The sequence below is a fragment of the Mesoplodon bidens genome, assembly GCF_964165515.1.
Source record: "Mesoplodon bidens genome assembly, chromosome: 2".
NCBI lineage: Eukaryota > Metazoa > Chordata > Mammalia > Artiodactyla > Ziphiidae > Mesoplodon > Mesoplodon bidens.
This window is the reverse complement of record NC_138177.1, coordinates 70,459,030-70,484,907: the sequence shown is the minus strand read 5'-3', so window position 1 is coordinate 70,484,907 and position 25,878 is coordinate 70,459,030. Positions and strand designations below refer to the sequence as shown.

The following is a 25,878-nucleotide window of genomic DNA, read 5'->3' as shown; positions in this document are numbered from 1 at the left end:
CATAATTCAAAAAGAGTCATGTACCACAATGTTCATTGCAGCTCTGTTTACAATAGCCAGGTCATGGAAGCAACCTAAGTGTCCATCGACAGATGAATGGATAAAGAAGATGTGGCACATATATACAATGGAATATTACTCAGACATAAAAAGAAATGAAACTAAGTCATTTGTAGTGAGGTGGATGGACCTAGAGACTGTCATACAGAGTGAAGTAAGTCAGAAAGGGAAAGACAAATACCATATGCTAACACATATATATGGAATCTTAAAAAAAAAAAAAAGGTTCTGAAGAACCTAGGGGCAGGACAGGAATAAAGACGCAGGCATAGAGAATGGACTTGAGGACATGGGGAGGGGGAAGGGTAAGCTGGGAAGAAGTGAGAGAATGGCATGGACTTATATATACTACCAAATGTAAAACTGATAGCTAGTGGGAAGCAGCCGCATAGCACAGGGAGATCAGCCCGCTGCTTTGTGACCACCTAGAGGGGTGGGATAGGGATGGTGGGAGGGAGACACAAGAGGGAGGAGATATGGGGTTATATGTATATGTATAGCTGATTCACTTTGTTATAAAGCAGAAACTAACACACCATTGTAAAGCACTTATACTCCAATAAAGATATTTAAAAAAAAAGGGGATCATCAGAGTAGCTACTTCATAGGGTTATTCTGAAAATTAAATGAGAAAATCTATGTAAGATATTTAGCACATGTCCAAAATTATCAATATCATCCACTCAAGCAAGCTCTGTTCCACATTGACTATCTTCAGTAATAAGCAAATTCGACATTAGCTGATTCCACATGTTTTGTGCAATGATTGGGTCCTATGGGATTAATTGCAATTAAGTACTCCAAGTTTGATGTCCTTTATTCCTAGCACTAAAAGCACCATCATGATGAATGGCAGGGAGCAAAATTATAGTTTGAGAGTTTTTTACAACCTCAGTCACAAAAGAGATTTTGGGGAGAACACTCAATCATAAAGACCTTTTTTATATCTACTATTTCACTTAAATGTCAGATTAGAGAATAGGCTTTAATTAAAGTTTGTAATAAGTAAAAAAAAAAAAAAAAGAGCATGTGCATTTCTGAGTGCCTGATATGTCAGCCTTTGTATTTGATCTGTTTGCATTCCAGTGCAGGCATACCTTGAAGATATTATGGGTTCAGTTCCAGACCACTGTGATAAAGCAAATATTGCAATAAAATGATACACAATTTATTTTCTTTCTCAGCGCATAGAAAATTTATGTTTACACTATACTGTAGCATATTAATGCAGTAGCATTAATTAATGTATTAATGTATATACCTGAATCAAAAATACTTTATTGCTAAAAAGACATTAACCATCATCTGAATCTTCAGTGAGTCATAATCTTTTTTTTTTATGGAGGAGGATCTTGCCTGGATGTGGATGGCTGCCGACTGATGAAGGTGATGGTTGCTGAAGGTTGGGGTGGTGGTGGCAATTTCTTAAATAAGATAATGATGAAGTCTGCTGGATTCATTGACTCTTCCTTTTCATGGAAAATCTCTCTATAGCATGCAATGTTGTTTGATAGTGTAGGGGAACAAAGTTTGCCACCCCAAAATATGTCTTTCTGGCATGAGGATTAATTTATGTTGATTATTTTTAAGAAACAGAAGAGTCTGTAAGTTTTTCTTTTCATCTCCCCTTTAGCTGTGTAAAGAATTTAGATAAAGGGGCTGTTCCCAGAATAAAGGCCTCATCAGAGGTATCTGCAAAGAATATAGGATAGGTGTAGTGGAGGAAAACTTGGCAGGGCCCAGAGATCAGAGTCCACTCTGTGTCCCATCCTCTCTGCATGCCCAGAAAACATTTGTTTACCAAAACATTTGTTTTTCCATCTTCATGTGAATTGTCTTTCTTCCCAGTGGAAGTCCCAAATAACTACCTCCAACATCCTCTTTTGTCATTAACTGAAGATGGTATTTAAGGTGAGTGTTTCAGCCATCTTGGTGAGTTACTCACTTTTTCTGGGTCTCTCCCATGTATACATGCTATTAAACTTTTGTTTGCTTTACTTCTATTAATCTGTCTTATGTCAATTTAATTCTTAGACCAGCCGAAGAATCCAGGAGGGTAGAAGAAATTTTTTTCCTCACCCACAATAGCATTTTACACACAGTAGAACTTCTTTCAAAATTGGAACCAAACTTCTCAAACCCTGCCACAGCTATATCAACTAAGTTTGTGTAATATTCTAAATCCTTTGTTGTCATTTCAACAGTATTCACAGCATCATCATCAGGAGTAGATTCCATCTTAAGAAGCCATTTTTTTTGCTCACCCATAAGAAGCAGCACATTATACATTGAAGTTTCATCATGAGATTGCAGCAATTCAGTAACATCTTCAGGCTCCATTTCTAATTCTAGTTCATTTGCTATATCTACCACATCTACAGTTACTTCCTCCACTGAAGTCATGAACCTTTCAAAATCATCCATGAGGTTTGGAATCAAACTTCCTTCAAATTTCCTTCAAACTCTCATTCATGTTGGTATGTTGACCTCTTCCCATGAAATAGGGATGTGCTTAATGACAGCTAGAATGGTGAATCCTTTCCAGAAGGCTTTTATTTGACTTTGCCCTTATCCATCAGAAGAATCATATCTACTGCAGCTATAGCCTTGTGAATGTATTTCTTAAATAATAATACCTGGGCTGCAGAATGGATGTTGTATTAGCATGATAACAATATTAATCTCGTTGTACGTCTCCATCAGTGCTCTTAGGTGAACAGGTGCATTGTCAATGAGCAGTAATATTTTAAAAGGAATCTTTTTTTTTTCTGAGTAGTAGGTCTCAACAGTGGGCTTAAAATATTCAGTAAACCATGTTGTAAACAGATGCACTTGTCATCCAGGCTTTATTGTGTCATTTACAAGAGCAGAGGCAGAGTAGATTTAGCAAGCTTAAGGGCCCTCAGAATTTCAGAGTGGTCAGTGAGCACTGATTTCAACTTAGTCACCAGCTGCATTAGCCCATAACAGGAGAGTCAGTCCATCCTTCAAAGCTTTAAAGCCATGCACTGACTTCTCCTCTCTAGCTATGGAAGTCCCAGATGGCATCTTCTTCCAATATAAGGCTGTTTCATCTTCACTGAAAATCTGTTGTTGAGTGTAGCAACCTTTATCAGTCATCTCTGCTAGATCTTCTGTATAACTTAGCTGCAGCTTCCACATCAGCAGCACTCGCTGCTTCACCTTGTACTTTTATGTTATAGAGATGGCTCCTTAAACCTCATGAACCAACTTCTGCTAACTTCAAACTTTTCTTCTGCAGATTTCTCACGTCTCTCAGACTTCATAGAATTGAAAAGTGTTAGGGCCTTACTCTGGGACTATTGTAGCTTGTTTGACCTTCTATCCAGACCACTAAAACTTTTTTCATATAAAAAATAAGGCTGTTTTGCTGTGTTATTCATAGGTTCACTGGCATAACATTTTAAAATTCCTTTAAAAAGTTTTTCTGTACACTCACAACTTGTCTATTTAATGCAAGATGTCTAGCTTTTGACCTCTTTTTTGCCTTTCTCACTAAGCTTAAATATGTCTAGTTTTTGATTTAACCTGAGAGATATGTGATTCTTCCTTTCACTTGAACACATAGAGGCCTCTGTGGGGTTATTAATTAGCCTAATGTCAATATTGTTTCATCTCAGGGAATAGGGAGGCCCAAGGAGAGAGAGAGAGATGGGGGAATGGCCCATCAGTGGAGCAGTGAGAACACACATAACATTTATCAAAGAAATTCACCATTTTATATGGGTGTGTGGTTCATGGCACTCCAAATGATTTCAATAGTAACATCACTGATCACAGATCACCATGACAAATATAAGAATAATGAAAAAGGCTGAAATATTATGAGACTTGCCAAACATGACACAGAGACTCAAAGTGACAAATGTTTTGGAAAAATGGCACCAGGAGACTTGCTCTACACAGGATTGTTACAAACCCTCAATTTCTCAATTTGTAAAAAAAAAAAAAGGCAATATCTGGAAAGTACAAGAAAGTGAAGTGCAATAAAACTAGGTATGGCTGTGTTAACTTTTGTTAGTGTTCCAGGAATCCATCCCACATGAATGTGTATATGTGAGTTTGACAAAGACCATGGAATTTGCCCTGTAGGACCAAACACCTCTGTTGTAGACCAGTATGTGTATCTCACTAAAGGCAGGTAACTTTGTGTTCTGAAATGCTCAGGGAAATCCTTGATCATTTAGATCGAAATGAGCTCTATTAACTATCCTCTGGGATAAAAGGTATTTCTTCCATTCTATAGATGATGAATCAGAGGTTCCTAGTATTTAAGTTATTAGTCACCTAGCAAATGACAGAGCCAGTATTTGAAACAAATCTGCCTTAAGGAAGTCCAAATTTACTAAATAATCTACCTGGTCTGAAAATTCAAAGAATTCTACAATATTTAGCTTAGATATCATACCCTTTGATAAACTCTCTGAAGTTTCTCTCTTCAATATGATTAAAAATACCCTTAAATGCAAACTATAAGATGCTGATGAAAGAAACTGAAGATGACACAAACAGATGGAAAGGTATATCATGTTCTTGGATTGGAATAATCAATATTGTTAAACTGACCATTCTACCTAAGACAATCAACAGATTCAATGCAATCCCTATCAAATTACCAATAGCATTTTTCAAAGAACTGGAAAAAAATTTTTTTTAATTTGTATAGAAACACAAAAGACTCCAAATAGCCAAAAGAATCTTGAGAAAGAAGAACAGAGCTGGAGGAATCACGCTCCCTGACTTCAGACTACTACAAAGCTACAGTAATCAAAACAGTATGGTACTGCCATAAAAACAGACATATAGATCAATGGAACAGGATAGAAAGCCCAGAAATAAACCCACACACTTATGGTCAATTAATCGTGACAAAGGAGGCAAGAATATACAATGGAGAAAAGAAAGTCTGTTCAATAAGTGGTGCTGGGAAAACTGGACAGCTACATCTAAAAGAATCAAATTAGAACATTCTCTAACACCATATACAAAAATAAACTCAGAATGGATTAAGTACCTAAATGTAAGACTGGATACTATAAAACACCTATCACAAACATAGGCAGAACACTCTTTGAAATAAATTGCAGCAATATTTTTTTGGATCAGTCTCCTAGAGTAATGGAAATGAAAACAAAAATAACCAAATGGGACCTAATTAAATTTAAAGCTTTTGCATAGCAAAGGAAACCATAAACAAAACAAAAAGACAACCTATGGCCTGAGAGAAAATATTTGCAAATGATGCTACCAACAAGGGATTAATTTCCAAAATATAAAAACAGCTCATACAGCTTAATATCAAAATAACTAACCCAATCAAAAAATGTGCAGAGGAAACACTCCCATTTACCATTGCAACAAAAAGAATAAAATATCTAGGAATAAACCTACCTAAGGAGACAAAAGACCTGTATGCAGAAAATTATAAGACACTGATGAAAGAAATTAAAGATGATACAAATAGATGGAGAGATATACCATGTTCCTGGATTGGAAGAATCAATATTTTCAAAATGACTCTACTACCCAAAGCAATCTACAGATTCAATGCAATCCCTATCAAACTACCACTGACATTTTTCACAGAACTAGAACAAAAAATTTCAAAATTTGTTTGGAAAAACAAAAGACCCCGAATAGCCAAAGCAATCTTGAGAATGAAAAACGGAGCTGGAGGAATCAGGCTCCCTGACTTCAGACTATACTACAAAGCTACAGTAATCAAGACAGTATGGTACTGGCACAAAAACAGAAAGATAGATCAATGGAACAGGATAGAATGCCCAGAGATAAACCCACGCACATATGGTCAACTTATCTTTGATAAAGGAGGCAGGATGTACAGTGGAGAAGGACAGCCTCTTCAATAAGTGGTGCTGGGAAAACTGGACAGGTACATGTAAAAGTATGAGATTAGATCACTCCCTAACACTATACACAAAAATAAGCTCAAAATGGATTAAAGACCTAAATGTAAGGCCAGAAACTATCAAACTCTTAGAGGAAAACATAGGCAGGACACTCTATGACATAAATCACAGCAAGATCCTTTTGGACCCACCTCCTAGAGAAATGGAAATAAAAACAAAAATAAAAAATGGGACCTAATGAAACTTCAAAGCTTTTGCACAACAAAGGAAACCATAAACAAGACCAAAATACAACCCGCAGAATGGGAGAAAATATTTGCAAATGAAGCAACTGACAAAGGATTAATCTCCAAAATTTATAAGCAGCTCATGCAGCTCAATAGCAAAAAAACAAACAACCCAATCCAAAAATGGGCAGAAGACCTAAATAGACATTTCTTCCAAGAAGATATACATACTGCCAAAAAACACATGAAAGAATGCTCAACATCATTAATCATTAGAGAAATGCAAATCAAAACTACAATGAGATATCATCTCACACCAGTCAGAATGACCATCATCAAAAAATCTAGAAACAATAAATGCTGGAGAGGGTGTGGAGAAAAGGGAACATTCTTGCACTGCTGGTGGGAATGTGAATTGGTACAGCCACTATGGAGAACAGTATGGAGGTTCCTTAAAAAACTAAAAATAGAACTACCATATGACCCAGCAATCCCACTACTAGGCATATACCCTGAGAAAACCATAATTCAAAAAGAGACATGTACCAAAATGTTCATTGCAGCTCTATTCACAATAGCCCGGAGATGGAAACCACCTAAGTGTCCATCATCGGATGAATGGGTAAAGAAGATGTGGCACATATATACAATGGAATATTACTCAGCCATAAAAAGAAACGAAATTGAGCTATTTGTAATGAGGCGGATAGACCTAGAGTCTGTCATACAGAGTGAAGTAAGTCAGAAAGAGAAAGACAAATACCGTATGCTAACACATATATATGGAATTTAAGAAAAAAAAGTCATGAAGAACCTAGGGGTAAAACAGGAATAAAGACACAGACCTACTTGAGAATGGACTTGAGGATATAGGGAGGGGGAAGGGTAAGCTGTGGCAAAGCGAGAGAGAGGCAAGGACCTATATACAGTACCAAACGTAAGGTAGATAGCTAGTGGGAAGCAGCCACATAGCACAGGGAGATCAGCTCGGTGCTTTGTGACCGCCTGGAGGGGTGGGATAGGGAGGGTGGGAGGGAGGGAGACACAAGATGGAAGGGATATGGGAACAGATGTATATGTATGACTGATTCACTTCGTTATAAAGCAGAAACTAATAAAAAAAAAAAGGGCAGAGGACCTAAATAGACATTTCTCTAAAGAAGACATATAATGGCCAACAAACTCATAAAAAGATGCTCTATATTGCTAATTATTAGAGAAATGCAAATCAAAACTATAACGAAGTGTAACCTCACACCAGTCAGAATGGCAATCATTAAAAAGATTACAAGGGGGCGGAGTCAAGGTGGCGGTATGGGAAGACACCGAGTTACCATCTCCCCACAACTAGGGAGGCTGCCTGCTGCTGGTGGAGGACCCTGACACCCAAGGAGATGGAGGAACCCCGAAGTGAATGGGTAGGATGTGGGGGGACTGAAGGGGGAGGCCAGACAGGATCGGTGCCCCTGAGGACAGGGAGATCAGGAGAGGCAGGTGGGAGGGGCCCTCTGGGAGGAGGAGCTGGAGAGGGCTGGAGGGCGATTGCCTCACTCACTTGGGCCCGGGGAGACTGCTGAGCTCCCAGGCCAATGCCCTGCCCTCCAAAGGCCCCTCCAGGCCACGTGGGTCCTTGAGGGCATAGGAGGGAGGTTAGGGAGATCAGGAGAGGCAGGCAGGAGGTGCCCTCTGGGAGGGAGGAGCAGGAGAGGAGAGGAGGGTGTTTGCCCCACCCACTCAAGTTCAGGAAGCCCACTGGGCTCCAAGGTGAGGTCCCCTGCCCTCTGAGACCTCTGTTCGGTTGAGCCAAGGCCCCACCCCCCACTGTTCCCAGAGCCTTTTCCAGCACTGTGGGTCCTAAGCATAGTCCCTGGCCACTGCCCAAACCTTGCCCTTGCTTAGGCCCTACCCTCCACAGTCAAGGCCTTTTCCACCTATTTTTTTTTCTTTTTTTTCTTTTTTTCCTTTTTAAATTTTTTTTCTTTTCCCTCCTCCTCTTTTTTACTATTGTGGTACTGTTGTACCTTCCAGTTGATAATTCATTTATATTTTTATTTTTATGTTCTTTCTAACATATCTGTTAGTTTCTGGTCCAATTTTATTTTTTACATTGTTATTGTTCTCTCTCTCTCTCTCTCTTTTTTTTTTTTTTGCCACCCTACATGGTTTGCAGGATCTTGGTTTATGAGCCAGGGGTCGGGTAGAAGCTCCTGCGGTGGGACCTCCAAGTCCAAACCACTGGGCTAACAGAGAATCTCAGATCCCAGGGAATATTCATCAAACTGAGGTCTCACAGAGGTCCTCATCTCAGCACGAAGACCCAGCTCTACCCAACAGCCTACAAACTTCAGTTTTGGAAGCCTCAGGCCAAACAGCAAGTAAGACAGGAACACCATCCCACTAATTAAAAAAAAAAATGAGATGGCAAAAAAATATGTCACAGATGAAGAAGGAAGGTAAAAAACCTACAACACCAAATAAATGAAGAGGAAATACACAATGTACCTGAAAAAGAATTCAGAGTAATGATAGCAAAAATGATCCAGAATCTTGGAAATAGAATGGAGGCACAGATTGAGAAAATACAAGAAACATTTAACAAAGATCTAGGAGAAATAAAGAACAAAGAGAGATGAACAACACAATTACTGAAATGAAAAATACACTAGAAGGAATCAATCACAGAATAACTGAGGCAGAAGAACAAATAAGTGAGCTGGAAGACAAAATGGTGGAAATAACTGCTGAGGAGCATAATAGAAAGAAAAGAAAAAGAAAAGAAAAGAATTGAAGACTATCTCAGAGACCTCTGGGACAACACTAAATGGACCAACATTCACATTATAAGGGTCCCAGAAGAAGAAGAGAAAAAGAAACAGTCTGAGAAAATATTTGAAGAGATTATAGTCAAAAACTTCCCTAACATGGGAAAGGAAATAGTCACCCAAGTCCAGGAAGCAGAGAGAGTCCCATACAGGATAAACCCTAGGAAAAACACACCAAGACACATATTAATCAAACTAACAAAAATTAAATTCAAAGAAAAAATATTAAGTGCAGCAAGGGAAAAGCAAAGATAATATACAAAGGAATCCCCATATGCAGATTTTTCAGCAGAAACTCTGCTGGCCTGAAGGGAGTGGCAGGATATACTTAAAGTGATGAAAGAGAAAAACCTACAACCAATATTACTCTACCCAGCAAGGATCACATTCAGATTTAACAAGAAATCAAAAGCTTTCAGACAAGCAAAAGCTAAGAGAACTCAGCACCACCAAACCAGCTTTACAACAAATGCTAAAGAAACTTCTCTAAGTGGGAAAAACAAGAGAAGAAAAAGACCCAAAAAAACAAAGCCAAAACAATTTTTAAAATGGTAATAAAAGCATACATATCAATAATAACTTTCAATGTAAATGTATTAAATGCCCCAATCAAAAGACACAGACTGGCTGAATGAATACAAAAATAAGACCCATATATATGCTGTCTACAAGAGACCCACTTAAGACCTAGGGACACATACAGACTGAAAGTGAAGGGATGGAAAAAGATATCCTATGAAAATGGAAATCAAAAGAAAGCTGGAATAGCAATACTCATATCAGATAAAATAGACTTTAAAATAAAGACTGTTACATGAGATAAGGAAGGACACTACATAATGATCAAAGGATCAATCCAAGAAGAAGACATAACAATTATAAATGTTTATGCACCCAACATAGGAGCACCTCAATATATAAGGCAAATGTTAACAGCCATGAAAGGAGAAATCGACAGTAACACAATAATAGTAGGGGACTTTAACACCACACTTACACCAATGGACATATCATCTAAACAGAAAATAAATTAGGAAACACAAGCTTTAAATGACACAATAGACCAGATAGATTTAATTGGTATTTATAGACCATTCCACCCAAAAGTGGCATAATACACTTTCTTCTCAAGTGCACACGAAACATTCTCCAGGATACATCACATCTTTGGACACAAATCAAGCCTTGTAAAATTTAAGAAAATTGAAATTATATCAAGCATCTTTTCTGATGAAACACTATGAGATTGGAAATCAATTACAGGAAAAAAAAAACTGAAAAAACACAAACACATGGAGGCTAAACAGTGCACTACTAAATAACCAAGAGACCACTGAAGAAATCAAAGAAGAAATAAAAAAGTACATAGAAATAAATGACAATGAAAACACATCGACCCAAAACCTATGGGATGCAGCAAAAGCAGTTCAAAGAGGGAAGTTTATAGCAATTCAATATCACCTCAAGAAACAAGAAAAATCTCAAATACACAATCTAACTGTACACTTAAAACAACTAGAGAAAGAACAAAGAAAACACAAAGTCAGTAGAAGGAAAGAAATCATAAAGATCAGAGTAGAAATAAATGAAATAGAAATGAAGAAAACAATAGCAAGGATCAATAAAACTAAAACTTGGTTCTTTGAGAGGATAGACAAAATTGATAAACCCTTAGCCAGACTCATCAAGAAAAAAAAAGGGAGAGTATGCAAATCAATAAAATTAGAAATGAAAAGGGAGAAATCACAACTGACACTGCAGAAATACAAAGTAATATAAGAGACTACTACCAACAACTTTATGCCAATAAAATGGACAGCCAGGAAGAAATGGACAAATTCTTGGAAAGGTACAATTTTCCAAGACTGAACCAGGAAGAATTAGAAAATATAAACAGACTTATCACAAGTAATGAAATTGAAACCATAATTAAAAATCTTCCAAAAGATGAAAGTCCAGGACCAGATGGTTTCACAGGTGAATTCTATCACACATTTAGAGAAGAGCTAACACTGATCCTTCTCAAATGCTTCTAAAAATTGCAGAGGGAGAAACACTCCCAAATTCATTCTAGAAAGCCACCATCACCCTGATACCAAAACCAGAAAAAGATATCCCCAAAAAATAAAATTATAGACCAATATCACTGATGAACATAGATGCAAAAATCCTGAACAAAATACTAGCAAACAGAATACAACAACCCATTAAAAGGATTATACACCACAGTCAAGTGGGATTCATCCCAGGGATGCAAGGATTCTTTAATATATGCAAATCAATCAATGTGATACACCACATTAACAAATTAAGGAATAAAAACCATATGAACATCTCAATAGATGCCGAAAAGCTTCTGACAAAACTCAACACCTATTTATGATAAAAACTCTCCAGAAAATGGGTTTAGAGGGAACCTACCTAAAATAATAAAGGCCATATATGACAAACCCACAGCAAACATCATACTCAATGGTGAAAAACTGAAAGCATTTCCACTAAGATCAGGAACAAGACAAGGATGTCCACTCTTGCCACTCTTATTATTCAACATATTTTTGGAAGTCCTAGCCATGGCAATCAGAGAAGAAAAAGAAAGAAAAAGAATACAAATTGGAAAAGAAGAAGTAATACTGTCACTGTTTGCAGATGACATGATACTATACATAAAAAATCCTAAAGATGCCACCAGAAAACTAATAGAACTAATCAATGAATTTGCTAAGGTTGCAGGATACAAAATTAATGCACAGAAATCTCTGGCATTCCTATACACCAACAATGAAAAATCAGAAAGAGAAATTAAGGAAACACTCCCATTTACAATTGCAACAGAAAGAATAAAGTACCTAGGAATAAACCTGCCTAAGGAGGTGAAAGATTTGTACTCAGAAAACTATAAAACACTGAAGAAAGAAATCAAAGATGACATAAACAGATGGAGAAATATACCATGTCCTTGGACTGGAAGAATCAAAAGCAATCTACAGATTCAATGCAATCCCTATCAAACTACCAATGGCATTCTTCACCGAATTAGAACAAAAAGTTTTACAAGTTGTAAGCAACACAAAAGACCCTGAGTTGCCAAAGCAATCTTGAGAAAGAAAAATGGGGTTGGAGGAATAAGGCTCCCCGACTTCAAACTATACCACAAAGCTGCAGTAATCAAGATAGTATGGTACTGACACAAAAACAGATATATAGATCAATGGTAAGGATAGAATGCCCAGAGATAAACTCACGCACGTATGGTCACCTAATTTACAACAAAGGAAACAAGAACATACAATGGAGAAAAGACAGCCTCTTCAATAAGTGGTGCTGGGAAAACTGGACAGCTACATGTAAAAGAATTAAATTAGAGCACTACCTAACACCATACACAAAAATAAACTCCAAATGGATTAAAGACATAAATGTAAGACCAGACACTATAAAACTCTTAGAGGAAAACATAGGAAAAACACCCTTTGACATAAACCACAGCAAGATCTTTTTTGTCCCACCTCCTAGCATAATAGAAAAAAAAAACAAAAAAAGACAAATGGGACTTAATTAAACTTAAAAGCTTCTGCACGGCAAAGGAAACCATAAACAAGACAAAAAGACAACCTTCAGAATGGGAGAAAATATTTGCAAATGAAACAACAGACAAAGGATTAATCTCCAAAATATGCAAACAGCTCATGGAGCTCAATATCAAAAAAAAATCTAATTAAAAATTGAGCAGAATACCTAAATTGACATTTCACCAAGTAAGACATACAGATGGCCAAGAGGCACATGAAAAGATGCTCAACATCACTAATTATTAGAGAAATGCAAATCAAAACTACAATGAGGTATCACCTCACACCGGTCAGAATGGCCATTATCAAAAAATCTAGAAACAATAAATGCTGGAAAGGGTGTGGGGAAAAGGAAACCTTGCTGCACTGTTGGTGAGAATGTAAATTGATACAACCACTATGGAAAAGAGGATGATGACCTAGAGGAGTGGGATAGGGTGGATGAGAGGGAGGCTCAAGAGGGAAAGACATATATGCATATGACTGATTCACTTAGGTATACAATAGAAATGAACACAGTATTGTAAAGCAATTATACTCCAATAAAAATATATTAAAAAAAGATACTATGTGGATTAAATGAGATAATGTAAAGAAAAAAAAAGTTAAAGTAACAAATGCTGGAGAGGGTGTGGAGAAAAAGAAACCTTCCTTACACTGTTGTTGGGAATGTAGATTGGTGCAGCCACTATGGAGAACAGTATGGAGGTTCCTTAAAAAGCTAAAAAGAGAGTTACCATATGACCCAGCAATCCCACTACTGGGCATATGCCCTGAGAAAACCATAATTCAAAAAGAGACATGTACCACAATGTTCATTGCAGCACTACTTACAATAGCCAGTACACGGAACCAACCTAAATGTCCATCGACAAATGAATGGATAAAGAAGATGTGGTACATATATACAACGGAATACTACTCAGCCATAAAAAGAATGAAATAATGCCATTTGCAGCAACATGGACGGACCTAGAGATTATCATACTAAGTGAAGTAGTCAGAGAAAGGCAACTATCATATGTTATTATTTATATGTGGAATCTAAAATAATGATACAAATGAACTTATTTACAAAACAGAAGTAGACTAACAGACATAGCAAACAAACTTATGGTTACCAAAGAAGATAGCAGTGGGAGAAGCAGAAGTAAATTAGGAGTTTGGGATTAACATATGCACATAATTATCTATAAAATAGGTAAACGAGGACCTACTGTATAGCACAGAGAACTATACTCAATATTTTGTAATAACCTATAATGGAAAAGAATCTGAAAATGAATATATATATATATATGTGTGTGTGTGTGTGTGTGTGTGTGTGTGTGTGTGTATAACTGGTCCCCTTTGTTGTACACTTGAAACTAAGAAAACATTGTAAATTAACTATACTTCAATACAAAAAAATAAATTTAAAAATATCATTAAAAAAAGAATAATGAAAAGAAACTTTACACCCACTAAATGGCAAAAATTAGTTCTTGTTCCACCTGCTGGACTCTCCGTAGTAACAGCAGTCTAATTTTCGTAAAGACTTCTACTTTGGAACAATAATGACCCCCCAGAAGATCTCACCTTGATGAAACTGTGAATTATGGATCTCAGCTGCCTCTTATCCCCACTTAATGCCAATTCAAAGCAGATGAGTCCAAGTCTATCGCCTTTCTCACAGCTGATTCTGGTCAGTCGTTGTCCATAAACCAGGACTTCCATCACACCTGTATTATCTTGTATTTCATAATATATGCATTCATTACATACCAATTTCTGCAAAAGAAAATTAGCATCCATCTTCTGAGAACTGGATCAGGAATTTCCACAACTTTGAAAAATATAGGGTGTTAGTGGAAACTGTTGTCTCAGACCAGTTACTATGAGCTGGAGGTCCAGAATTACAGGTACCAAATAGTGTAAGATATCTTGTTCAGTTTATCCTCCCATTTAAATTCTCTTTCTATCTTTCCTTCCTTTAAGTCTTTGTGTGCTGGGTTCTTCTAGAAAACTGGATTACTTTCCTAATTTTTCCTGCTCCCATCTCAGAATAGCTGAGATTTCTTAAGAAACTTGGATACAGTGTGGACTGATAAGCTTCACAGGTTTCTTTGGATCTCCCTGAGAACAAAGGCCATTCATGTCTTATTATGAGTCTCAAAAAGATGGTTGCAAATCCCCCTTAAGCAGATTATTATTTCAATATGTAATTCTTTCCTCTGTCTTCTCTATTTATTCATTCTTCCCTAATCTGCCCAATCTTGAATCTAGATCATCTACTTCCATTGTTCTAATTTCAATATCACTTACTTTACTCATTAATTCTAAAAATGCACATGTGTGCACAGTCACTTAAACAGTGTATGGAAAACAACAGGGGGATAGGTAAAGAGCCACCCTAGAAGACATATATAATGGAATATGAAACAATACTTCACATAACGGTTAGGTCAGCTAACCTTAGTATTTCTATGATGTGTTGGGACTGAAATACCTATGAGCTGGAGGTCATTCTAAGAATTCAGCAAAATTCTGCATTTTATTGCCATATTAATATATTGTGGAATGAAACGACTTGATTTTTCTAGTGTTTTCAACATCCATATTTCTCTTATTAGTTAATGCCAAGGATTTTTGCTCAACAATTTTTGATGAATGAATGTGAAGAAGTGAGAACACTTTAGAGGTCAAATGATCAGAATCTTAGCTAACCGTGGATAAGAGCTGATTCTAGGGCAAAGTAGTCTATTGATTTCTGACTCTGGTTGTCACAGTTGAAATCCAAGCTTGGAAGGGCAATTCTTTATTCACAATTAAGTTAAACTGTCACTGAAACAGGTGAGGTAGAACTCAAAGAAACAAAACCAGAAGGAGAGTTCTCTCTCCCCACCCCCCACCTCTCTCTCTATATATATATATATAAACATATATAGATGGATATAGATTTGTACGTATCTATATATAGAGAGAGATATAAACTCTGCCCTTTACTGGCTCAGGTGGCTATGAATGGATTAGCACAGCTGTTAAAATGCCATGATTTCTGAAGGACTTGCATGCTGTTACCTTGGGAAGAAGAATGTTAAGAGATTGTCTATGTTATATTCTGAAGTGGGAAGACAGCACCCAGCTATCCCTGGTCAGGGGGGCTTTGACTTTCTGTGTTTATGAAGTTAACCAAATTCATTCAGCAGCTAAGACTTTTATGTTCCGAGGTTGCAGAAGAAATATTGCAAAACAATGGTGTGGGCTTACCTTATGCACCAGAAACACCCCATTCACAAATGTTCCTAGAGCTTGTGAGTAAAGATGACTGATTTTAGGAGTTGCATTTGCGTTTTTAATCAGTCTTTTAGAGATCTCCATCTTTCGTTCAGGGTTAACATCAGACACGGATGAGGCATTGAACACCTCCAGGAACCCATTGCGGCCAAAATAATCTGATATGGCAATGATTTTCTTTGGGATGAACTTCTCCTTCAGGTCAACATGATAAACCTTCACTTGGAAGAACTGGCTCTCAGTAGCCACTGTGGCATGAAACATCTTCCTCTCGCCTTCTCTGAAATCATATGTAAATGGTTCCGTTGCTTTCAGCACCATCACTTCTTTGGGCCCCCTCTGGAAGCCCTCCTCTCTGGAAGCTTCTTTAGGTACAGCCTTCAATCTTGGTTTCTACATAGAAGTATACACCAAAAACAGGCACAATTAAGAAAAGGATTCACTCTCTAATGAGAATCATCTACGGCTAAATGTTGACCTCAACAAAGAACATAATTAGGTGGAGTTGGGAAAAAAAACAAAAAAACAAAAAGAACCTAGACAAAGATCACTGACATGGTATATATAATCTAATGGAATGTATGGAGACAATTTAAACAGTGATTTTTCTCTTTTTCATTGTTTTATGAGTGTGGTAGGAAGAATACTTATCTTTAAAAGGTATTAACTCAAGGAAAGAACTATTTCTCCCAGGAAGAGCTATGTAGAGTACAGAGGCAGTGGGAAATAGCAATGCTGTTGTGTAGTGATTTCTAGTAGAGATGAGGATGAAAAAATCATCTTAAATTATCCCATCAACTCATTTCAGTGCCCAAGATAAGATACAAATTTGGATGAAAATAAATTGCCCTTGATAGCACTGAGAGTAGGGAATGGCTCCAGTCAGAATCCATTGACCTCATCCCAGTAGATGTGGCAATTTAAAGACCCAAATTAGAAAGTCCCTTTTCAGGAAAGCAGTGTTATGTTGAAAAAGGGTTAGTAGAAAGTCTCTGGAAAAAATCCCATGAACCTCCTGAATTTGGAAATGTCCTGGATAAAGGATGTTTTGAAGAATAGCAGAATCAGCCACCCCAAAATATGTTTCTTTGGCACAGGATTATCTTAAGCTGATTATTTTGAAAAACAACATACATAGAGGAAGCTCTGAAACCAGAAAGAAAGTTGCCCTTTTGTAAGGGAAATGTGTATTTATAAATTAAATCTCCATTTCTAAGGGTGTCTGCCCCTGTGTACTAGGAAGAGAAGGAAGACTCTAAATCTCAAGAGAATACTATCACCAGAGGAGAAACTGACTTAAGTTTGCATAACAAACATCACCCTTGTTTTTCCTGCTTTTCCTGGTAACCTCCACATAACTGGCCTCCCCACACTTTCCTTTCTTCTGTCTTCACTAAAGATGGTATTTAAGCTGGTGGCTTAGGCCACCTCAGGGAGTTACTCATTCTTCCTGGGTCTCTTCTATGTATAGACGAGGTATACCTGTTAATAAACTTCTGCTAGTTTTTTCTTGACAGTCTTTGCTTTAATACAGGGGTCTCAGCCAAGAACTCAGAAAGGTAGAGGGGAAATTGCTTTTCCTCCTCTACACATCCCTGTTAGAATAATGGCAGGACCCTTAGGAGAAGAATGCCAAAGGAGAAGTCAGATGTCAGGGGACTTTTCTATGGCCCTGTCTACCCAGTGCCTGCACCATTTCTGAGTTTCAGGAGAGCAGTTTGAATTGGAGGGGAGGCTACTGATCTGTAAGAAGCGTGAAGGCAAGGGGGGGCCATGGGAGTTCTAGGGACCAGTTCATGGACACAGGTCAGCTGCCTCCACAGACCAGCAGTGCTCCATGTCATCTGACTTGTACCATTATACAGGCCACAGCCTGGAGGTCATGGGGCTTAACTCTGATTTCTCATCACTGTGGCCAATTCTTCCTATATCTGAATGTTCATTCCCAGGCCAAGTTAATCAGTAACAACAAATCTCATACTAGTAACAACAGCAGCACCTTGACAAGAAGTGCACAGGACTTAAGGAAGAAATTATGTATCTATACTCAGGGTCATGAAAGAAGACCTGATGGACACATGTTCTTATTATGTTCATTGTGTGTGTAGAGAATACTGGAAATAGCCAAAAGTCAAATAGTAAAGGATTATTTTTAAATTTATAAAATTTTAAAAATAGTTATTCTCTTATGTTAAAGTAATAATTTAAATCTATACTTATTGAATTAAGTAGCACTTCAAGATATAGCAGGTGAAAGAAAAAAATTGAATTATAGAAAAATATGTGTAATGTGATCAACCTGGAACAAATTGATATTCTTTGTATATATATAACAAAAGGTAAAATCAGAAAGACTGTTTACCAAAATATGGCATTTGATAGAAGGGAGATTTCAGATAGTTAAAATTAACTATTTTTGTCTATGTATCTGCCTTTCCTAAATTTCTCAGATGATATTACTTCCATAATTTAAAAAAAAAGAAAGAATTGGTGATAGTGCTTTGTTTGTTTCTGTATTTCTCCACCTTACTGCACCCTAAGCTCTCTCACTCATGGTATATTGAGAGAAACACAGAAATAAAATTAAACAAACAAATTACTAGTTATACCCATGACTGAAGAGGAATGATTTATGTGCACACTAGGTCATAGAATATCCTAATGCAAAAGGCAGCATAATAAGAGTCCGAATTTGAATGTAGGTAGGATCTCAAAATACACACTCAATAACAATACGTGTGATCTAATTAATAAAGAATTGTATGTCATAGGGGATTAGTGTGAAGTTCCTTTATGGTTCTAGAGAACGCTGTCATTATGTTGTAGGGAGGGAAAATACTGAAAACAGGAGCCTGGTACCTTGGTTGAGGAACTGCTGGATGAGGTTGGTGACAGCATCTGAAGAGTCTGAAGGCAGTCCTCATTTGGGATTATGCTGGGGTTTGCACATTGTGGAAGCTGACTCTGCTCCAGGCATAATTTCCTTTTCTCAGAGTCAAGTGTTTTATTGGTTGTGTCTTCTATTTTTTGAATCCAAAAATATGTATTTTCTTCTTCCTGGTTAATGGTTTTCAATATCAGATGAACCATAACATTTCTCTCTTACCCTCTATCTCTCTCTGTCTCTATCTGTCTGTCTGTCTCTCGCACACACACACAACACAGGATCTTCACTCTGCCAATTTGCTCTGGAATAATAGTATATCTTCAGATACCCTCAACACCTCCCCAGCTTGGAGTCCAACCAGGATTGCAAACTTCTCTCTGCAAATGTTAAAAACTCAGGTGATCAAAATTTCATCGGTCTGTTTTGGAATTCTGGCTCTACCTCTGCTGCAAACTGGCCTGTATCAACTTCACCAAGACAACACTTGGAGTAATTTATTAGTAGAAAACTCTACCAGGTTATAATGGAAGCACATCTCTGAACAATGTTGGCTGTACTTATGGACATTTTATTAACTAAGTCTTCATTACCTTATATATTTACCAAATAAACAAATTGGTTTCTATCATCTACTCTTCAAATCCAGGAAACCCAGGTCTGCATCCATTTGAATGCTTTGTTTATCAGCATACCAGAGACATTGTCTCAAATTCCAGAGGCAGGATTCTGCTATCTACCTAGTCTCTATCAAGCAACCAAATCTTTCGTAGTTCTCAGCAATAAACAGACTCATTCACAATTTCACCCAGGGCATTCTCAGTTACATGGATTTTTATAATTGTTTAAGCCAGGGCAGGAAGTGTCTGTAAAATCATTTATTTTGACTATCTTTGGTTTCACTGATGAAAGACCATTTCTAACATTCTGCAGTATAGAATTGCCACAGTTCTTACCACTTCTAGCATTCATTTAACCAATCCATAAAGTATCAGTTGTTGATAAAATTGTAGATGAGGGAGCTGCTTAAAATGCCTGTCTCTGGCATGCAGCTACTTGATTAGAATACCCTCTGACCTTCCTTGTCGCTTCATTCCTCATTAGAAGGCTTAAGAGCCTGGGCAATGGAAACAAATATGAGATATAACATTATCTGACATAAATTTTTACAAATAAATGTCAGATATTATAGCATCTATACTACAATATATGAAATTAAATGCTCAAGTTTTAGAATTCAGTTAGGCTACATTTGAATCCTGGCTCTAACATTCACTTTCTGCATGACCTTGGAGAAGATTTCTAACCTCTAAGAACTTCAGTTTTCTCATATGTAAAATGGGATTAACAATAGCATCCTCGTGTGACGTTATGAAGAACAAATGAGATAATGTACACAAAGAACACAGGTTTTAGAGTCTAGCACCATTAAATGCTCATTACCTAGAAATATCACTACATTATTATTTTACAGTAGACACAGGGCTTTCTATTTTTGCTCTGATCCACAGATGTTTCATGCTTAATGTTGGCCTTCTTGATGGAAACCCAATATAGAGGAGGTATGGGAAGCACTTTATTAAAGAAGCTTCTCTATTCACTTCTGCTACATTTAGTAATTTAATTTCATTGACAAGAGCATCTTGTTCATTTTTTACAATCGGTTAAACCAAAAACTTCCATCATAACAGTAGGATTTAGGTCCCTAAAACATACTATATGGCTGGATAATATTTAAAAATAGTAATTGAATTTTTTCCCTTGGCTTATTTCCTTCACCACTCTACCCTGTTCTTGAATCATGCCAATGTGTGCTGTTTGCTACTTGGGAGACATAGCAGCAGGAATCAAAGAAAATATTGGTCTGCTTTTGTCTTTGAATCCCAAACAGAGCCTATATTACAAAGAAAATAGTTGGGAGACTCCATGATGAAGAAGAGCAAGGCTTTCCTGCTCTTTCCCCTGATGAATCAAAGACAGAATGGGTCAGATCCTCTTTGTGCCAGGTCTCCTACAGAGGTGGCTGGGCCCCAAAGAAGAAATGACTGAATGGTGTGTTTAGGTGTATGAGGCCAAAAGGACAGATGAGCCTCCCTGGGATTCCTGTGTTCCAAGGAGTTTTAGGAGCAGCAGAATGATTCCTATGAAAGTAGAAATGACTATGTCACAAGTTTAGGCAGATGGGACCTTAGAAAGTGTCAATTCTAAGCCTGTATGCATAGAAAAATAGGGTTGTCTTGCAAAAGGGAGGGGATATGGGGATATATGTATACGTATAGCTGATTCACTTTGTTACACAGCAGAAACTAACACACATTGTAAAGCAATTATACTCCAATAAAGACGTTAAAAAAAAAGAAAAATAAGGTTGTCTAGGGATGTCCACGTAAGTCATTGTCGTAGCAGAGAGACTGTGAGCCTGAGGTTTCAATGACTAGACCAAGGCCAGCTGGACCTAGAGGCAAACAGGCACAGATTACTAGCTCCATCCCATAAATAAAACAAAGAGAGACTATGTGAGGAATTATTAATTATTGGAGGTAACAGTAATAAAAACAATAACAAAATTTGAAAAATCTTGTCAGAAGAAATCTGTCTTCAACTGGTATGCATGGATTTGCATAGAGGGCTTCAGCCTCAGCAGCTTGGAACTTGGGTGACAAACTATTTTAGAGAATAGTGATTTAAATACTAATTTTGCCTATTCCTCAGTCACTTGCTTATTTGCTGCAGAAATAGGCATTGTATCCCAGTGTGATGATAAGCACAGGGGTCATATCAGGGCAGAACAAAGGCAGGCTAGGATAGGAGCTGATACACACGTGTGTACTCACTTTTCCATTCTCATCTGGTATTTGCTGGGAGAGGGCACTGTGAATGAAAACTATGGCCTGCCACATCAGTAAACGAAGGATGCTGCAGCCATCAAGCCATCACATTACAGCTGCCCCGATGGTAAGCCCTGAGGGAACTCAGGATAGAAACAGGATGCCATCTAGCAGTCAACTGCTGCAGCCAACCCTGATGGTGCACCTTGAGGAAACTCAGCATGAGAAAGCACAGGAGACTGGCCCCAGATAGCTGAGGTTCATAGCAAAGGAATGATTTCAGTGAGTTCAGACTCTTGCATCTTCCTATACATAGAAAAGTGCCAAATTCCTTAACTTGAGATATCTGGCTGTCTTTATTAACAGTAATCTTTTGATGTTCCAACTACCTGGTTTTGTTGAAAAACCTCCTATACATCCTGGCTACCCCCTTGCTTCTTCAGAGCAGTCTGTCAGGCCTATCTGAGATTCTGTGTCCCCTGCTTAAGTCCTCATGTTGTCTGCTGAATAAAACATAACTCTCAACTTTTAGGTTGTGCATTTTTCTTCAGTTGACAGGCACCTTATAACTGATGTTATAGTATAGTAACAAAGAAAAATGTACATTTATTACAGTTGCGATAAGTGCTAAACAGGAAAAGGAAACGGATCTTTGAAAGCAAACAAAAGGAATACCTAGGACTTCCCTGGTGGCACAGCCATTAAGAATTGCCTGTCAATGCAGGGGACATGGGTTCAAGCCTTGGTCCAGGAAGATCCCACATGCCACAGAGCAACTAAGTCCATGCACCACAACTACTGAGCCTGCGCTCTAGAGCCTGTGAGCTGCAACTACTGAGCCCGCGAGTCACAACTACTGAAGTCTGCACACCTAGGGCCCGTGCTCTGCAACAAGAGAAGCCACTGCAATAAGAAGCCCACACACCACAATGAAGAGTAGCCCCCACTAACCGCAACAAAGACCCAACGCAGCCAAAAATAAAATGTAGATAAATAAATAAACTTATTTTTTTAAAAAAGAGGAATACCTAATGTATTCTGGGAGGGGGGTATCAGTGAGGACTTGTATGAGGAAGAGATTCAGGTTTGCACCTGAAAGGTGAAGACACCTGAACCAGTGGTGAATCAGGACAAGTGATTCCAAACAAAGAAAGCAGTCCGTGTCAAAACATCTGACATGGGAAGGAGCACAGAACTTTGAAAATAAACCCTATCATGTGGTCAGTGAACAAAGGGGAGTAGGGCCAAGGAAAGTGGAATGTAAGGGTGAACACACATTAATCTTGACTTGTCTGGTCACCTTCCCCTCCTCTTTCTATTCAACACAAGAGTGTAACCCTCTCAAAATTAGAGATTATTTCATAAATACATGCTTTGTAAATAGCCAAGGAGTTAGAATAGAGTGGGATCACAAAACATACACGAAAAAATGAATGAGTGATTATATTAAATAAGTAAATGGTAAATTGTGGGAAATGAGATTATGATAATTCTTGTACTTATGTTGTAGGAGGTACAAGGAATGGAAACAGGAAGCAGGTACCTTGATGGAGAAACTGCTGGATGGTGTTGGTGGAGGTATGGACTTCACTGGACAACTGCTCCCAGTTGGGCATGTGCTGCTTGCTGAAGTTCCTGGAAACTGACTCTGTTTCTGAGATACGATCTTCCTTTTTAAGTCATTAATTTTGGTGGCTATGTCATTTTTTTTCTCGAGAAAAAAAGATTTTTTCCTTAGTTCTTGATAATGATTTTCAAAATCACATAGAACACAACATCATTTCTTTTCTTTTTTTTAATGTAGAGTCTTAAGTTTTCAATTTTTTTCTGAAATAATAGCACATATACAGATACCTGTATTACCTATCCTTCTCCTATCTCAACTAGGATTACAAATTCCACTCTCCAAATATTAAAAGCTCAAGTGAAATTTCATTGGTTTGGAATGGAATCCAGGTCCTACATCTGATGCAAACTGGCCAAAGCAGGAAGGTAAACTTCCCTGGTTATAAGGGAAGCAAATCTCAGTCCAAAATGGCTGCATTTAAGGATGTTTATTAACTATGACTTTCTGATCAAGAAAATACACAAGTGGGTTTCTGATATCTGCTCTTCAGGCTCCTAGAAACCTACTGATATTTTGGGAAAGATTACTGGATGAAATATGGACTCTTGGAACTAAAAAGAAAAATGACAACAAGGAAACAACACCCAAAATAGAGAGTCCCTTTATATGGGAGGTCTGTCTTCAAGAGTCATGTGTGTGGGGGTGGGGTGGGGGGGGATTCAGCCTGAGTCAGAGGGCAGCTTGGGTCTTAGGTGAGAAACTATGTTAGAGAATAGTGGTTTAAATCCTGCTCTTGCCTACCCTTCATGTTGTCTTGGGACCATCTTTTAGTGCCCATTCATCTCAAATACAGGCTCCATAGTCCTGGGTTGCATATAACCACAGGGCAAAACAAAAAGCAGATTGGAATAGGAGTCAATGTCTACAGGTGTGAAATCACTTTCCCACCCCTGTCTTGTCTTCCTCTGGGACAGGTTACCAATAATCTGAGCACCTTGTCTAGAAGAAAAGAAAAATGTAGAGTTATCACAGCTGTGATATGTACTATAAAAGAATAGTAAAGCGTCCTGTGAAGGCAAACAATAAGAGTATCTGATCCTTTCTTGAAAGGGGTTGTTTCAGTGAGGACTTCCCTGGGGAAAGAATTCGGGTTGGTACCTGAAGGTTGAATGCATTTGAGCCAGAGAAGAGACTTCCAAGAAGGGATAATGGATTCCCAATCAAGGAGAAAGCCTATGTGCAAACACCTGACATGGGAAAGAGCATATAATGCTGAGAACTAGTTTAGACCCATGGTTAAGGGGAAAGGGGTGAAAGGAGACTGAAATGTAGGGGAGAAACATACACTTATAGTCATGTCTAATTGTCTGGCCACTCCCATTCCCTATTTCAGGACCAAACATAAGACAGTTACATTCTTGAGGTCAGGAATTATTTCATAAATTCATACCTTGCCAAAAGCTACAAGACTTAGAATACATTGAGGTCTCAATATCTGCATTTGATAAATTAATGGGTGCTTTTATTATTTAAGGAAATTTTATATCATAAGGGATTACTGAGAAACTCTTTCAAGGTCATGAGGATCCTTATAATATGATGTAGGGTGGTGAACGTATTAGGAACAGGAAAATGGTACCTTGGTTGAGGAACTGCTGGATGGGTTTGGTGGAAGCATTTGAGGAGTCTGGGGAAGGCTCTCAGCTGACTGTGTGCTGGTTACTATCAATCCTGGAAGCTTACTCTGCTCCTTTAGATTCATCCTCTTAGATTCCTTAGTTTTTGTGGTTTTCTTTTCCTGAAAGTAGGGTTTTTTCCTCTGGTTAATACTTTTCAATAATAAAAGAAACACATTTTTACCACTGAGCAAATCAAATTTTTATTACTAGATTCTAATTATACTAAAATTTATGTCCTTGGGAACTCCAGGGAACTACATATAGTCCATTGTCTGAAGAGATGGCCAGAAGGTAAGCAGTGCACATGTATGTTGGCTTCATACGAATAGCAAGGAAAATTTTATACATGTCATTCCTGTATTCACTTCTGTGTTGATAAGAGGAGCACTGGACTTGGATTTAGAAAATCTAAGTTTGAATTTAATCTCTTTGAGTAGGCTGTGGCAAGCTGTTTTCCTAATCTGATTGCTATTTTAATATACATCTAAAAGAGGGGTAATGATTTCATATTTCCACCATAGGGAATTATATTACACAATTTAAAATGTACAGTAGTTCAGAAACATAATGGGTGATCAGTACCTATTAATTCACTGGCTCTAAAATTAATTTTCACTCTGGCCCTGGATCCCCTTTTCTCTGATTCATTTATTTGCATGTTGAGAAATGAATAAAGAGCTAAGTGTTCATAAGAAGGTAACAAGTAGAAAAGCCACAGTAAAATCTCCTTTTGTGAGACCCTAGCCATCCTACCTTCACAGGTGTATCCTTGATTGGTTCAGGTCCCAAAGCTTTATTAGTGGTGGATGTTGACTGGTCAGGACTGGGTTTACTCAGCTTGCTTTTTTTCACTGGAGTTGCTTCTTTTGCTCTGTTTCTCCTAATAACTGATGTGGTAAAAGAGAACATGATAAATCCAGAGGAGCTGGTCTAAGATACCTGAAGCACCTTCAATACTATTTCCTGTCACTTCCTGCTTGTGGATCTGAGTAAGCTTGTATCTGCCTCTACTGCGTTAGCCTAGCTTGGCCATAGGTGGCCAGCAGTAGCAGCATAGGTATAGGTACTGGCT

At 37.8% G+C, this 25,878-nt stretch overlaps 1 protein-coding gene across 1 annotated transcript in view; it reads right to left on the bottom strand.

Annotated features, from left to right (window-relative positions):
- The window catches only part of LOC308613163 (interferon-activable protein 203-like), a 48,163-nt gene that overhangs the window by 2,143 nt on the left and 20,142 nt on the right, over nucleotides 1-25,878 (bottom strand). The window contains exons 4-9 of the mRNA XM_081226204.1: nucleotides 25,560-25,693; nucleotides 24,767-24,925; nucleotides 23,104-23,271; nucleotides 18,708-18,905; nucleotides 15,822-16,241; nucleotides 14,151-14,342 (exon numbers count right to left, since the gene is read on the bottom strand). Of these exons, the coding sequence (XP_081082330.1) occupies nucleotides 14,151-14,342; nucleotides 15,822-16,241; nucleotides 18,708-18,905; nucleotides 23,104-23,271; nucleotides 24,767-24,925; nucleotides 25,560-25,693 (1,271 nt within the window). The remainder of the gene's footprint in view (nucleotides 1-14,150; nucleotides 14,343-15,821; nucleotides 16,242-18,707; nucleotides 18,906-23,103; nucleotides 23,272-24,766; nucleotides 24,926-25,559; nucleotides 25,694-25,878) is intronic.